The sequence below is a fragment of the Rana temporaria genome, chromosome 9, assembly GCF_905171775.1.
Source record: "Rana temporaria chromosome 9, aRanTem1.1, whole genome shotgun sequence".
Taxonomy (NCBI): domain Eukaryota; kingdom Metazoa; phylum Chordata; class Amphibia; order Anura; family Ranidae; genus Rana; species Rana temporaria.
The window spans coordinates 183,742,383-183,757,905 of NC_053497.1; the positions used below are offsets into that span (position 1 = coordinate 183,742,383).

General features: G+C 50.1%; 1 protein-coding gene across 1 annotated transcript in view; it reads right to left on the reverse strand.

Moving 5' to 3' along the window:
• The window catches only part of LOC120914376 (connector enhancer of kinase suppressor of ras 2-like), a 304,346-nt gene that overhangs the window by 135,212 nt on the left and 153,611 nt on the right, over nucleotides 1-15,523 (reverse strand). The window contains exon 3 of the mRNA XM_040325061.1: nucleotides 2,358-2,560. Coding sequence (XP_040180995.1) covers nucleotides 2,358-2,560 — 203 coding nt within the window. The remainder of the gene's footprint in view (nucleotides 1-2,357; nucleotides 2,561-15,523) is intronic.

Below are 15,523 nucleotides of genomic sequence, written 5' to 3' on the forward strand. Positions count from 1 at the left end.
GTGCGCTACAATGGAGGGACGGAACCCGCCGCACATTCCCAAAGCATTTCAGATGGGGGGGGGAGGTGAACGGGTGACGGCAAACCGATCCCAAACCAGGAGCCCAAATCCTCCCGCCACACCACGGAGAACAAACATGAGAGGAGAGCTATAGAGGAAGGAGCAGAGTCCTCCGGCAGTGCAGAGTATATCAGGAGAGGAGAGTTCTAGAGGAAGGAGCAGAGTCCTCCGGCAGTGCAGAGTATATCAGGAGAGGAGAGTTATAGAGGAAGGAGCAGAGTCCTCCGGCAGTGCAGAGTATATCAGGAGAGGAGAGTTATAGAGGAAGGAGCAGAGTATATCAGGAGAGGAGAGTTATAGAGGAAGGAGCAGAGTATATCAGGAGAGGAGAGTTCTAGAGGAAGGAGCAGAGTCCTCCGGCAGAGTATATCAGGAGAGGAGAGTTATAGAGGAAGGAGCAGAGTCCTCCAGCAGAGTATATCAGGAGAGGAGAGTTATAGAGGAAGGAGCAGAGTGCTCCAGCAGAGTATATCAGGAGAGGAGAGTTATAGAGGAAGGAGCAGAGTCCTCCAGCAATGCAGAGTATATCAGGAGAGGAGAGCTATAGAGGAAGGAGCAGAGTCCTCCAGCAGAGTATATCAGGAGAGGAGAGTTATAGAGGAAGGAGCAGAGTATATCAGGAGAGGAGAGTTATAGAGGAAGGAGCAGAGTCCTCCAGCAGAGTATATCAGGAGAGGAGAGTTATAGAGGAAGGAGCAGAGTCCTCCAGCAGTGTATATCAGGAGAGGAGAGTTATAGAGGAAGGAGCAGAGTCCTCCAGGAGAGGAGAGTGATAGAGGAAGGAGCAGAGTATATCAGGAGAGGAGAGTTAGAGGAAGGAGCAGAGTCCTCCAGCAGAGTATATCAGAAGAGGAGAGTTATAGAGGAAGGAGCAGAGTCCTCCAGCAGAGCAGAGTATATCAGGAGAGGAGAGTTAGAGGAAGGAGCAGAGTATATCAGGAGAGGAGAGTTATAGAGGAAGGAGCAGAGTCCTCCAGCAGAGTATATCAGGAGAGGAGAGTTCTGGAGGAAGGAGCAGAGTCCTCCAGCAGAGTATATCAGGAGAGGAGAGGTATAGAGGAAGGAGCAGAGTCCTCCAGCAGAGTATATCAGGAGAGGAGAGTTATAGAGGAAGGAGCAGAGTCCTCCAGCAGAGTATATCAGGAGAGGAGAGTTATAGAGGAAGGAGCAGAGTCCTCCAGCAGAGTATATCAGGAGAGGAGAGTTATAGAGGAAGGAGCAGAGTCCTCCAGCAGAGTATATCAGGAGAGGAGAGTTATAGAGGAAGGAGCAGAGTCCTCCAGCAGAGTATATCAGGAGAGGAGAGTTATAGAGGAAGGAGCAGAGTCCTCCAGCAGAGTATATCAGGAGAGGAGAGTTATAGAGGAAGGAGCAGAGTCCTCCAGCAGAGTATATCAGGAGAGGAGAGTTATAGAGGAAGGAGCAGAGTCCTCCAGCAGAGTATATCAGGAGAGGAGAGTTATAGAGGAAGGAGCAGAGTCCTCCAGCAGAGTATATCAGGAGAGGAGAGTTATAGAGGAAGGAGCAGAGTCCTCCAGCAGAGTATATCAGGAGAGTTATAGGAGGAAGGAGCAGAGTCCTCCAGCAGAGTATATCAGGAGAGGAGAGTTATAGAGGAAGGAGCAGAGTCCTCCAGCAGAGTATATCAGGAGAGGAGAGGTATAGAGGAAGGAGCAGAGTCCTCCAGCAGAGTATATCAGGAGAGGAGAGTTATATGAGGAAGGAGCAGAGTCCTCCAGCAGAGTATATCAGGAGAGGAGAGTTATAGAGGAGGGAGCAGAGTCCTCCAGCAGTGCAGAGTATATCAGGAGAGGAGAGTTATAGAGGAAGGAGCAGAGTCCTCCAGCAGAGTATATCAGGAGAGGAGAGTTATAGAGGAAGGGGCAGAGTCCTCCAGCAGAGTATATCAGGAGAGGAGAGTTATAGAGGAAGGAGCAGAGTCCTCCAGCAGTGCAGAGTATATCAGGAGAGGAGAGTTATAGAGGAAGGAGCAGAGTCCTCCAGCAGAGTATATCAGGAGAGGAAATTTAGAGAGGAAGGAGCAGAGTCCTCCAGCAGAGTATATCAGGAGAGGAGAGTTATAGAGGAAGGAGCAGAGTCCTCCAGCAGAGTATATCAGGAGAGGAGAGTTATAGAGGAAGGAGCAGAGTCCTCCAGCAGAGTATATCAGGAGAGGAGAGTTCTGGAGGAAGGAGCAGAGTCCTCCAGCAGAGTATATCAGGAGAGGAGAGTTCTGGAGGAAGGAGCAGAGTATCTCGTGTGGTGATCAGATATGGAGGGGGAGGGGGGGGTGTTACCTGTCCAGCCAGGCCAGCAGATTCTTCGCAGCACCAATCAGATCCACCACGGAGGTGAGGAAGTCGTTGGGTAATCTCCGGGAGGCCCGCCCATCGTAGTGCCCGCTCCGCCTCCTTCCTGTGATGAAGTTCTGGAGATTTTTGGCGGATGAGTTGAGTTTGTGGGAGAGCGTGCGCAAATTCTCCGTCTCCAGACCGTAATTCTGTAAGAAAAAATAAAAATAAAATATAATAATAATAATAATAATAATAAAGATGGAAATTCCCAGAAATCATAAAAAATAATACAATGTAACAAATACAAGTTCTTAATAATAATAAACTATGGGGTAGATTCAAAGAGCAATTGCGCCTGCGTAACCATAGTTACGCAGCGCAATTGCTTACTTGCCCCGGCGTATCGAATGCTCCTGATTCAGGAACCTCAATACGCCGACTGCAGCCTAAGATATGCGCGGCATAAGGCTCTTATGCCATCGTATCGTAGGCTGCATTCTTACGCAGGCCGCTAGGTGGCGTTCCCGTTGTGCTCTGCGTACAGTATGCAAATTGCATACTAACGCCGATTCACAACGTTACGCGAGCCCTGCGTACGCAGTTTACGTCGTTTGCGTACGTCGGGTTTCGCGTAAGGCTGCTCCTGCCAATAGCAGGAGCAGCCAATGTTACGTATACCCGTCGTTCCCGCGTCGCGAAGTTTAAATTTTACGTCGTTTGCGTAAGTGAATCCTGAATGGCGCTGGACGCCATTCACGTTCACTTTGAAGCAAATGACGTCCTTGCGACGTCATTTGCCGCAATGCACGTCGGGAAAGTTTCCCGACGGAGCATGCGCACTACGTTCGGCGCGGGAACGCGCCTAATTTAAATGATCCACGCCCCCTACGGGATCATTTAAATCACGCGCCCTTACGCCGGGCAGTTTTCCGGAGCGCACACGCAATTTACGGAGCTCCGGCAATCGCGCAGGAAATTTACGGAGGCGCAGCGGCAAAACGGTGCGCTGCGCCTCCGTAAAAAAAGGGGCAAAGCTACCTGAATCTACCCCAATGTTACACATTCATCACTTTCTAAATTCTGCTTGTTGATGGTCAGTGTCGGGGGAGGAGCTACAGACATGAAGGCGTCATTCTCATGGGACCGCCTTCTTCCCGCCGCATGGCCGGTCGGTGATTGGATGATGCCGGATGTCAGTAACTCTACAAGACTCCAGGAATAAATCCCGGGACATCTCCCAATATACGGCAACTGTGTCCTATTTTCAGGAAAAGCTCCGCCTTTTATCATTAAAAAGCCGTCCTTGAGCTCCAATCAGTGACTTTGCCTGAAATGATGTCATCAGTCTGCTGCAGGCAGGAGGAGGCATTTCCTCAGTCTCCCCTCCCCCCACATTCAAGCAAGTCACAAAGGGTGAGATTGACCGAAACCCGGGGGACACAGAATCTGGTGCAGCTGTGCAGAGTAACCAATCAGCTTCTAACTTCAACTTGTCCAATTTACCCACTTCAGCCCCGGACCATTATGCAGGTTAAGGACCAGGCCCCTTTTTGCGATTCGGGCACTGCGTCGCTTTAACAGACAATTGCGCGGTCGTGCGACGCGGCTCCCGAACAAAATCGGCGCCCTTTTTTCCCCACAAATGGAGCTTTCTTTTGGTGGTATTTGATCACCTCTGCGGTTTTTATTTTTTGCGCTATAAACAAAAATAGAGCGACAATTTTAGAAAAAAATGCAATATTTTTTACTTTTTGCTATAATAAAAATCCCCAAAAATACATAAACATTTTTTTCCTCAGTTTAGGCCGATACGTATTCTTCTACCTATTTTTGGTAAAAAAAAAAAAAAAATCGCAATAAGCGTTTATCGATTGGTTTGCGCAAAATGTATAGCGTTTACAAAATAGGGGATCGTTTTATGGCATTTTTATTAATATTTTTTTTTTTTTACTACTAATCAGTGATTTTTTTCTTTTCGTGACTGCGACATTATGGCGGACACTTCGGACAATTTTGACACATTTTTGGGACCATTGGCCCAGAATCAGGTACCATTTGCGCTTTATTTGCGGAGGCACAGGGCAACGATTTTGCCCTGCGCCCCCGCAAATATTTTGCGCTGCCCTCGATTCACGGAGCAGTAGCTCTGTAAATTGCGAGGGCGCGCCGGCAAAATTGCCCGGGCGTTAGCGCGCGCAATGTAAATGATCCCGCCGGGGGCGGGAATCATTTAAATTAGGCGCGCTCCCGCGCCGAGCGCATGCTCCGTCGGGAAACTTTCCCGACGTGCATTGCGGCAAATGACGTCGCAAGGACGTCATTTGCTTCAGAGTGAACGTGAATGGCATCCAGCGCCATTCACGGATCACTTACGCAAACGACGTAGATTTTAAATCTCGCGACGCGGGAACGTGGGTATCCTATAGCATCGGCTGCGCCTGCTATTAGGATGTGTAACGTTGCGCGAAACCCGACGTACGCAAACTACGTAACTTGCGTACGCAGGGCTCGCGCAACGTTGTGAATCGGTGTTAGTATGCAATTTGCATACTATACACTGAGCACAATGGGAGCGCCCCCTAGCGGTCATCGCAAGAATGCAGCCTAAAATCTGCGTGGCATAAGAGCCTTATGCCGCGCAGATTTTAGGCTGCAGTCGGCGTAGTGATGTTCCTGAATCAGGAGCATTCGCTACGCCGGAGCAAGTAAGCAATTGCGCCGTGTAACCTATGGTTACACAGGCGCAATTGCTTCTTGAATCTGGGCTAAAGTGCTATAAAAATGCGCTGATTACTGTGAAAATGACAATGGCAGTTTAGGAGTTAACCACTAGGGGGGCGCTGAAGGGGTTATGTATGACCTCATATGTGTTTCTAACTGTAGGGGGGGAGGGGCTGGACATGTGACGTCATCGATCGTGACCGACGATCGCTGACACTGCCACACACTATCCAAATCTCATCAATTTGGCGCTGCAACTGCACTTGGGAAACGCGGGAGTGCTGGTTCACACCGGCGCGATTTCTGACGCGTCTCGAGTTGCGCGGAATCACCTTCTATTCAATGACGCCCGTTCACATCAACGCAATGCTGTCTGTGCGATTTTTAGAAAAGGCTCCTGCAGCCCTCCTGCGATTCGTCTCCATGGAATACGCCAAGCGCATCAAAGTCGCACCGAAAATCGCATCAAAAGCATCTCGCGGTAGTGTAAAGCGAGCCGAAAGTTGGCCATACACTAGCAGAAAAATCGCTCCATCCACCACATAAAAAAAAAACGATCATTTGTTCATCAGACTAAACGATCATATACATGTACAGTATCCGACAAAAGTAAGTACACCCCTCAGTCACATTTCTTGTATCTTTTCATGTGACAACACTGAAGAAATGACACTTTGTATCTACAATGTTGTGTGGTGAGTGTACACGGGGGGGGAGGGGGGGAGTGTACACAGGGGGGGGGGGGTGTACACAGGGGGGGAGGGTGTACACGGGGGGGAGGGGTGTACACAGGGGGGGAGGGGTGTACACAGGGGGGGGGGGGGGGTACAGCTTGTATAACAAATAACACAACACACAGCCATTCATGTCTAACCCCGCTGGCAACAAAAGTCAGGACACCCCTAAGTGAAAATCTCCAAATTGGGCCCCAAAGTGTCCATATTTTGTGTGGCCGCCATTATTTTTAACCCTCTTGGGCATGGAGGTCACAGGTTGTCACCGGAGTCCTCTTCCCCTCCCCCCATAATGACATCACAGAGCTGGTGGATGTTGGAGACCTTGCGCTCCTCCCCCTTCCCCCCCCCACAGATGATCAATAGGGTTTAGGTCTGGAGACATGATTGGCCAGTCCATCACCTTTACCCTCAGCTTCTTTAGCAAGGCAGTGGTGGTCTTGGAGGTGTGTTTGGGGTGGTTATCATGTTGGAATACTACCCTGCAGTCCAGTCTCTGAAGGGATCATGCTCTGCTTCAGTAGGTCACAGTACATGTTGGCATTCATGGTCCCCTCAATGATCTGTAGCCCCCCAGTGCCGGCAGCACTCATGCAGCCCCCAGACCATGACGCTCCCCCCACCATGCCTGACTGTAGGGAAGACACACTTGTCTTTGTCCTCCTCACCTGGCCCCTCCCCCCACACACGCCTGACACCATCTGACACCAAATACCTTTATCTTGTCTCATCAGAGCACAGGAGACGGTTCCAGTAGTAATCCATGTGCTTGGCTGTGCTGGGCTCTCAGGTCGCTCAGCTGTCGGTTAATTGCCAGAACTCAAATCATTCCACAGCGGCTCACCTGGTGATCATCTCCTGCTCATCAGTCCCGCCCACAGTCCCGCCCCTCCGAACATCTCCTGCTCATCAGTCCCGCCCCTCCTGGCTATTTAACCACTTGCCGCCCGCCAATGACAGATTGACGTCGGCAAAGTGGTTGTAGAATCCTGACTGGACGTCATATGACGTCCTCAGGATTCTGAGACGCTGCGCACCTCCGTGGGCGCGCATCGCGGCGATCGTTGTTGCAGGGTGTCAGTCTGACACCCCGCAACACCAATCTCGGTATAGAGTCTCTGACGGAGACTCTTTACCACGTGATCAGCCGTGTCCAATCACAGCTGATCACGATGTAAACAGGAAAAGCCGTTGATGGCTCTTCCTCACTCGCGTCTGACAGACACAAGTAGAGGAGAGCCGATCGGCGGGTCTCCTGACAGGGGGGGTTCGCACTGATTGTTTATCAGCGCAGCCCCCCCTCGGATCGCCACATGGACCACCAGGGATGGGCAAAACAAAACAAAAATGAGAAAAAAAAGTCCAAAAAAAAAGTCTGAAAAAAAAAAAAAAAAAAGTCTGGAAAAAAAAAAAGGATGCAAAAAAAAAAAAAAAAGATGCCAATCAGTGCCCACAAATGGGCACTGACTGGCAACAAGTAAATCAGTGCCGCCCCATAGTGTCCATCAGTGCCGCCCCGCAGTGTCCATCAGTGCCACCCCACAGTGCCCATCAGTGCCACCCCACAGTGCCCATCAGTGCCACCCCACAGTGCCCATCTGTGCCGCCCATGAGTGCCCATCTGTGCCGCCTATGAGCGCCGCCCAGTGCTGCCCATGAGCGCCCATCAGTGCCCATCAGTGCCGCCCATCAGTGCCCATCAGTGCCGCCCATGAGTGCCCATCAGTGCCGCCCATGAGTGCCCATCAGTGCCGCCCATGAGTGCCGCCTATGTGTGCCCATCAGTGCAGCATACCAGCGCCGCCAATCAGTGCCACCTCATCTGTGCCCGTCAGTACTACCTCATCGATGTCCATCAGTGCCATCTCATCTGTGCCCATCAGTGCCACCATATCAGTGCCCGTAATTGAAAGAGAAAACTTACTTATTTACAAAAAAATTACAGAAAAAAATAAAAACTTAACTTTTTTCAAAATTTTCGGTCTTTTTTTAGTTGTTGCGCAAAAAAAAAAAAAAAAACACAGAGGTGAACAAATACCACCAAAAGAAATCTCTATTTGTGGGGAAAAAAGGACGCCAATTTTGTTTGGGTACAGTGTAGCATGACCGCGCAATTGTCATTCAAAGTGCGACAGCGCTGAAAGCTGAAAATTGGCTTGGGCGGGAAGGTGCGTAAGTGCCCCCCCCGGTATGGAAGTGGTTAAACTGCCTGGTTCACTTCATCAATATTTTTGGTAAAAAAAAAAAAATCGCAATAAGCGTTTATTGATTGGATTGCGCATTATAGCGTCTACCAAATAGGGGATAGATTTATGACATTTTTATAATTTTTTTTTTTTTACTAGTAATGGCGGCGATCTGCGATTTTCATCGTGACTGCGACATTACGGCGGACACATCGGACAATTTTGACACATTTTTGGGACCATTGTCATTTATACAGCAATCAGAGCTATAAAAATGCACTGATTACTGTGTAAATGACACTGGCGGGGAAGGGGGTTAACCAGTAGGGGGCAAGGAAGGGGTTAAACGTGTCCTAGGGTGTGATTCTAACTGCAGGGGGGAGGGGGCTCACAAAAGGGGAGGAGACAGATCAGTGTTCCTCCGTAATGGGAACACACGGATCGGTCTCCTCTCATCGGACAGGACATGGATCTGTGACGAGCAATCGCGGGGTGCCCGGCGGACATGGCGGCCACCGGTGCACGTGCATCAGGCCCCCCCAGTGACGCGGGGCCCCTGCAAGGGAATCCCAGGACGTCATATGATGGCCAAAGGGTTCCTGCGGCCATCATTTGACTATACGCCGGGTGTGAAATGGTAGCGCAAGCCGGCGGTGACTGTTTCCGTGCTGCCCCCCCCTGCAAAGTGCTGCCCTAGGCCTGGGCCAGGATACAGCGTTGATTGTCCGGGTAAATACCGGGCAGGCAGTGGCGTAGAGTGGGGGGGGCCAGGGGGGAGGTGAGCAGTAGATCTCACGGATGTAAAATTAACCAGAGTCCATGGCTGTTTCATATGCACCGCCATACTTCCCGGACACACAGGTGCAGGTGGCAATACAAAGCCCCATTGAGGCTCCTCTAGACACCAGGGAGCTCCCTCAATACTCCATTATCTTATTAGATTGGAACGCTCACCCAGATCGACGTCCAGAGCTCCAAAACCACAACCTCCAAAGTAATGGAAGCAGCAAGGACATCACATAAAGACCGGTACCGACCCGACTGTCCCAACATCCAATCAGAAGAACAAAACCATTGGCCTGGCAAATGGCCAATCCAGACACTTCACGGCTTCCATCCCTCCAGTCATTACCTTCTCTATTCACAAGCTGATTATCCCATGGGTGGCACCAAAGCTTTTCTGGGCATCGGAGAATTGCTTCAATGCAAAGGTCTCATATCAAAATGGAAACTCATGCCCAGTTCAGAGTCCGCCATCCTAACCTCCAGGGCACTAGAAAGCTGGCCGAGGTTCTTACCTTTCCTCACTTTATACAAAAAGATGAAATGGATTCCAGCTGGAGACAAACATTGACCAACAATGCGCTAAAACCACCGACACGTACCGGAGCAAAAACTTCCCGGATACAGGTGGTAAGAAAACGACCCTTGGTGGCCTTTCTGGGCACCGAGACAAAGAGAGGCCACTCAGAGAGCGGCCTCAATACAAAACCATCCTATTGGATAGGACCTCTCGGCCAACGCTCCACAGCTCTATTGTATTGGAGGTCATCTACCTGTCAATCACTGACAGTTGGCGCCTGATGGGTAGATCGAGATGCATGCAGAGTAGGGTAGGAAGCGTCTGTAATAAGTTCTCTCTCATGTCACGCTGCTCTCCGGCGGCCCCTCCTCTCTTCTCGTCCATCCCCATTTGCTTGTGACATCATCTGGGATGGAAGAGAAAAATAGGAGGGGCCACCGGGGAGCAGCGTGACATGAGAGAGAACTTATTACAGGCGCTTCCTGCGCTACTCTGCCCCCTGGCTTGTAAACACTGTGCCCCAATGTGTCCTAATATGCCCCAATATGTCCTGATGTGTCCCAATGTGCCCTAATATGCCCCAATATGCCCTGACGTGTCCCAATATGCCCTGACGTGTCCCAATATGCCCTGACGTGTCCCAATATGCCCTGACGTGTCCCAATATGCCCTGACGAGTCCCAATGTGCCCCAATATGCCCTGATGTGCTCCGATGTGCCCCAATATGCCCTGATGTGTCCCAATGTGCCCCAATATGCCCTGATGTGTCCCAATGTGCCCTAATATGCCCTGATGTGCCCCAATGTGCCCTGATGTGTCCCAATGTGCCCTGATGTGTCCCAATGTGCCCTGATGTGTCCCAATGTGCCCTGATGTGTCCCAATATGCCCCAATATGCCTTGATGTGTACCAATGTGCCCTAATATGCCCTGATGTGCTCCGATGTGCCCCAATGTGCCCTGATGTGTCCCAATGTGCCCTGATGTGTCCCAATGTGCCCTGATGTGTCCCAATGTGCCCTGATGTGTCCCAATGTGCCCCAATGTGCCCTGATGTGTCCCAATATGCCCTGATGTGTTCCGATGTGTCCCAATATGCCCTGATGTGTCCCAATGTGCCCCAATATGGCCTGCTGTGTCCCAATATGCCCTGATGTGTCCCAATGTGCCCCAATACGCCCTGATGTGCCCCAATAAGCCCTAATATGCCATAAATATGCCCTGATGTGCTTTAATGTGCCTCAATGTGTCCCGATGTGCTTTAATATGCCCCAATGTGCTCTGTGCACTGATGTGCCCTGATGTGCTGGGCTCTGTACTGTGCCATGATGTGCTATGTTCCCTGATGTGCTGGGCTCTGTACCGTGCCCTGATGTGCACTGTACCCTGATGTGTTGTGCCCTGGGCCAATCTAGATGAAGTCCAGGGCCACATTTTTGTCCCAGTCCAGCCCTGACGAGATGCCATGCAGTGGAGTAACCCCCAGTAACCAGACTGCACCTCGGGTCTGCTAGAAAGATGACGAGTTGATTTGGGTTACTCCTTCCCCATTCTTCTTTGTCTTATTAGATGAGCCCCGGCAGTGTCACTTCAACCAGACTCCATAATTTATCCTCTCGAGTCCGTCTCACTTTCACCTGCTTGATACGTTCAATATGCAGAGTGTGAATAATGATGATAATTGTAACAGAAGAGTAAGTAGAGGACATTATCTCCATCGCAGGTCTTGTCACAAGAGACTCAAAACTTTCATTATATTATATATTACATGCAAATTCTCCACCTCCCCCCTGTCATTTCCCCCGTAATAACCTCCCCCAACCCCCCACCGGGGCTGACACAAAACCAGTAATTTAATGGCACACCGGGAGCCGGCTGATCCGAGGATTCTTATTTATTGTCAGTAGAATTTAAAGGGCTTGCACTGGAGAAAATGTAAGAATAATTCGGGCTTGTCAAGGGTTCATGTTAGGGCTAGAGATATGTGCTTTACTCATTTCAGCCTAAAGGCCTCGATCAGAACTAGTTACTCATTACTACACATACGTGAGCCAATAGGCAAAACAAGGATAATTTCCAACTGGTTAGGCGTGCGTGCCCGTTTACATGGGCACGCTAATGCAGGAGGGGGCACTAATGCACTGACATACACATGTACAGGTACATAGACAAGCAAACTTCATTCCAATCTTAGTGCCAGATGGCCCATTAAAGGAACAGAGTTTGGTCAGGGAGTTGCTGGATGGTGCGATTTTCTGTTGCTGACCCGGTCTGCCCTTGGATTTGTCTCTGCTCTGCCTGCCTGCCTGCTATGAACCTCAATTAGTTCCTGAAGGAAACTTCTCTGCCGATTCCCAGCTTGATCTTGACTAGTTACCCATGAAAACTTTCGCTGCTGATTCCTGTGGTTTGACCTGGGCTAGTTCCTGACCATGGCTTGTCTCTACTGACTCCTGGTTTGGCCTTGGCTCGTTCCTGACCATGGCTTGTCTCGGCTAATTCCTGGCATGATCTTGGCTAATTTTTGACCATGGCTTGTCTCTGCCGATTGCTGGTTTGACCTCAGCTAGTTCCTGATCATGGCTTGTCTCTACTGATTCCTGGTTTGACCTCAGCTAGTTCCTGATCATGGCTTGTCTCTACTGATTCCTGTGGTTTGACCTCAGCTAGTTCCCGATCATGGCTTGTATCTACTGACTCCTGGTTTGACCTTGGCTCGTTCCTGACCATAGTTTGTCTCTGTTGATTCCTGGTTTGCCTTTGGCTAGTTCTGAATGATGGTCTGTCTCTGACATTGGCTAGTTCCTGACCGTGGCTTGTATCTACTGATTCCTGGTTTGACCTCGGCTAGTTACTGACCATAGTTTGTCTCTGTTGATTCCTGGTTTGGCTTTGGCTAGTTCTGGATGATGGCCTGTCTCTGACATTGGCTAGTTCCTGACCATGGCTTGTCTCTGCCGATTGCTGGTTTGACCTCAGCTAGTTCCTTATCATGGCTTGTATCTACGGATTCCTGGTTTGACCTCAGCTAGTTCCTGACCATGGCTTGTCTCTACTGATTCCTGGCATGATCTTGGCTAATTCTTGACCATGGCTTGTCTCTGTCGATTTCTGGTTTGACCTCAGCTAGTTCTGGATGATTGCCTGTCTCTGACATTGGTTCGTTCTTGACCATGGCTTGTCTCTACCGATTCCTGGTTTGACCTAGACTAGTTCTTTACCATTGCTTGTCTCTACTGATTTCTGATTTGAGCTCAGCTAGTTCTTGACTGTGGCTTGTGTCAACTGATTCCTGGTTCGACCCAGGCTAGTTCTTGACTGTGGCTTGTCTCTACCGATTCCTGGTTTGACCTCAGCTAGTTCCTGACCATGGCTTGTCTTTGCTGATTCCTGGTTTGACCTCAGCTAGTTCCTGACCATGGCTTGTCTTTGCGGATTCCTGGTGTGACCTCAGCTAGTTCCTGACCACGGCTTGTCTTTGCGGATTCCTGGTGTGACCATGGCTAATACCACAATTTTGCCTCTCCCCGTCTATTTTCCTTCCCAGTTACTTTACTGTTTCAGACCACCATCCAGCCTGTCATGGGTTCTGGTGTTCCTGTCAGTTGCTGTTGTAGTTTGCTTTTCGGTGACACCCTTACCTGATCTGCAATCTGTGTAAGCACCTCTGTGCCAAGACGTCTACCGGAAGTGAGCACCCGTGGACTGAACTTCTGGCAACTGTGCCTCTCTGTGCCCTTTCATTCCCTGTTCTTATTCCAGGGGTGTTTGGACCAGGGGTGTAATGGAAGCTCTTTTGTCACTTTGGCCTGTGCCCGCGGTACGTGATAACACCTATGTGGTCCTAGACTGAAATTTCCTTTATCTCCAAAAGTCTCCTGTGGACATTCAATAGATTGCTACAAAGACCTCCCATCCTTCTTATGGGAGGTCCCTGGACGTGATGATGTTGCTCTGGTCCTCCAAGGCCATAGAGTCCATCAAAGTGGATGTACTCTAAGTGAGACCTCCCATCCCCGTTATGAATTTTGGATTTCACGTTCGGAATCTCCTGTGTTTATCTTTCGGGAATTGGTCGGAGCAGCTAGTCGCCAGGCCCAAATACTGTCGCATGGAGAGGGGAAAGGTCTTTGACCCTGTGTAAGCTCCAATATGGACGATCGTTCATGTTTTCCTGGAAGATCAAACTGACAAGTTCTACCTGTGACTGCTTAATACGGTATATAATAAGGTTCCAGAAGAACGAGCATATCTACAAGACTGGAAAAATTCTGTATCCCAACATCCATAGACCCCGTACCTCGCTCCCTCCCGGATACCGTATGCTCAGCGGACGCAGCACGAGGCCGATCACAGAAGCCCAGCGATCGATATTTAAAGTGGGCTGATAGACTTTAATGGATCGATGAAGGAGGAGAAGTGAGAAGACGACTGCTGAGAGGATCAAACCTGTTTCTATGCGATCACAGCAAGACGCCTTCTTCCAGGAAAGACGTCCGTGATTCTGGCGTCTGACTTTTCCCATGACTACTTACCTCCCGCAGGACCGCCCTTCAGATTATTCCACAAAAAAAACAAAGTTTTATGTAATTATAGAGGAATGGAGCCTTAGAGCAATAAGACATGGAAATACTAGGCAGGGGGAGGTAAGATTTTAAACACTTTGTGCCAAAAAATGTTTTCAAAAGGTATTGAGCGCCGATTTTATAAGGCTGGGTTCACACTACGGTTTTCCCGTCCGTCAGCCGCATACGATTTATATGAAAAACCGTATGCGGCTGAAACGGACGGGAACGTATGGAACCGCACATATGTGCGTTTTCCATTGACATTAATGTTAAAGGAAAACGTATGCGGTTGCCATACTGTTTTAAAAACGACCGCAAAACCGTGGTTGAACACGGTTTTGCGTACGTTTAAAAAACGTTTTGCCAGCAAATCGTACGCACCCGGATGCATCTGAGTGCATACGATTTGCAATGCATTGTCTATCTATACGTTTTCCCGTCCGTGCCCGTACGTTTTCAATACTGAAATCGTATGCGGCTGACGGACGGGAAAACCGTAGTGTGAACCCAGCCTAACAAAAAAAATCAACTTTACATTCCCAATCACAAAGAGGATCTTTTATAAAGTAAATGCTGTAAACTACACGAGTAATAGCGACGAATCACCATCCTGCACCTCCAGTCCTCAGATCTGCCCCAATTCCTGCACCTCCAGTCCTCAGATCTGCCCCAATTCCCGCACCTCCAGTCCTCAGATCTGCCCCAATTCCTGCACCTCCAGTCCTCAGATCTGCCCCAATTCCTGCACCTCCAGTCCTCAGATCTGCCCCAATTCCCGCACCTCCAGTCCTCAGATCTGCCCCAATTCCCGCACCTCCAGTCCTCAGATCTGCCCCAATTCCCGCACCTCCAGTCCTCAGATCTGCCCCAATTCCCGCACCTCCAGTCCTCAGATCTGCCCCAATTCCCGCACCTCCAGTCCTCAGATCTGCCCCAATTCCTGCACCTCCAGTCCTCAGATCTGCCCCAATTCCTGCACCTCCAGTCCTTACATCTGCCCCAATTCCTGCACCTCCAGTCCTTACATCTGCCCCAATTCCTGCACCTCCAGTCCTCAGATCACTGTACCACCTGCACATCTACCCCACCACTGTACCGCCTGCAGATCCCCCCTCATCTGTCCCACCTCTGTTCCCCCTGCTCACCTACCCCACCATCTACCCCACCACTGTAACCCCCTTCTCATCTACCCCACCACTGTACCGCCTACACATCTACCCCACCACTGTAACCCCCTTCTCATCTACCCCACCATCTACCCCACCACTGTAACCCCCTTCTCATCTACCCCACCACTGTAACCCCCTTCTCATCTACCCCACCACTGTAACCCCCTTCTCATCTACCCCACCACTGTAACCCCCTTCTCATCTACCCCACCACTGTAACCCCCTTCTCATCTACCCCACCACTGTAACCCCCTTCTCATCTACCCCACCACTGTACCGCCTGCACATCCCCTCATCTGTCCCACCTCTGTTCCCCCTGCTCATCTGTCCCACCAATGCACCTCCTTTCACATTTGCCCTAGCAATGTAACCCCCTTCTCATCTTCTTATCTCCCCCACCACTGTACCCCCTTGCTCTTCTGTGCCACCACCACTGTAACCCCCTTCTCATCTACCCCACCACTGTAACCCCCCTTCTCATCTTCTTT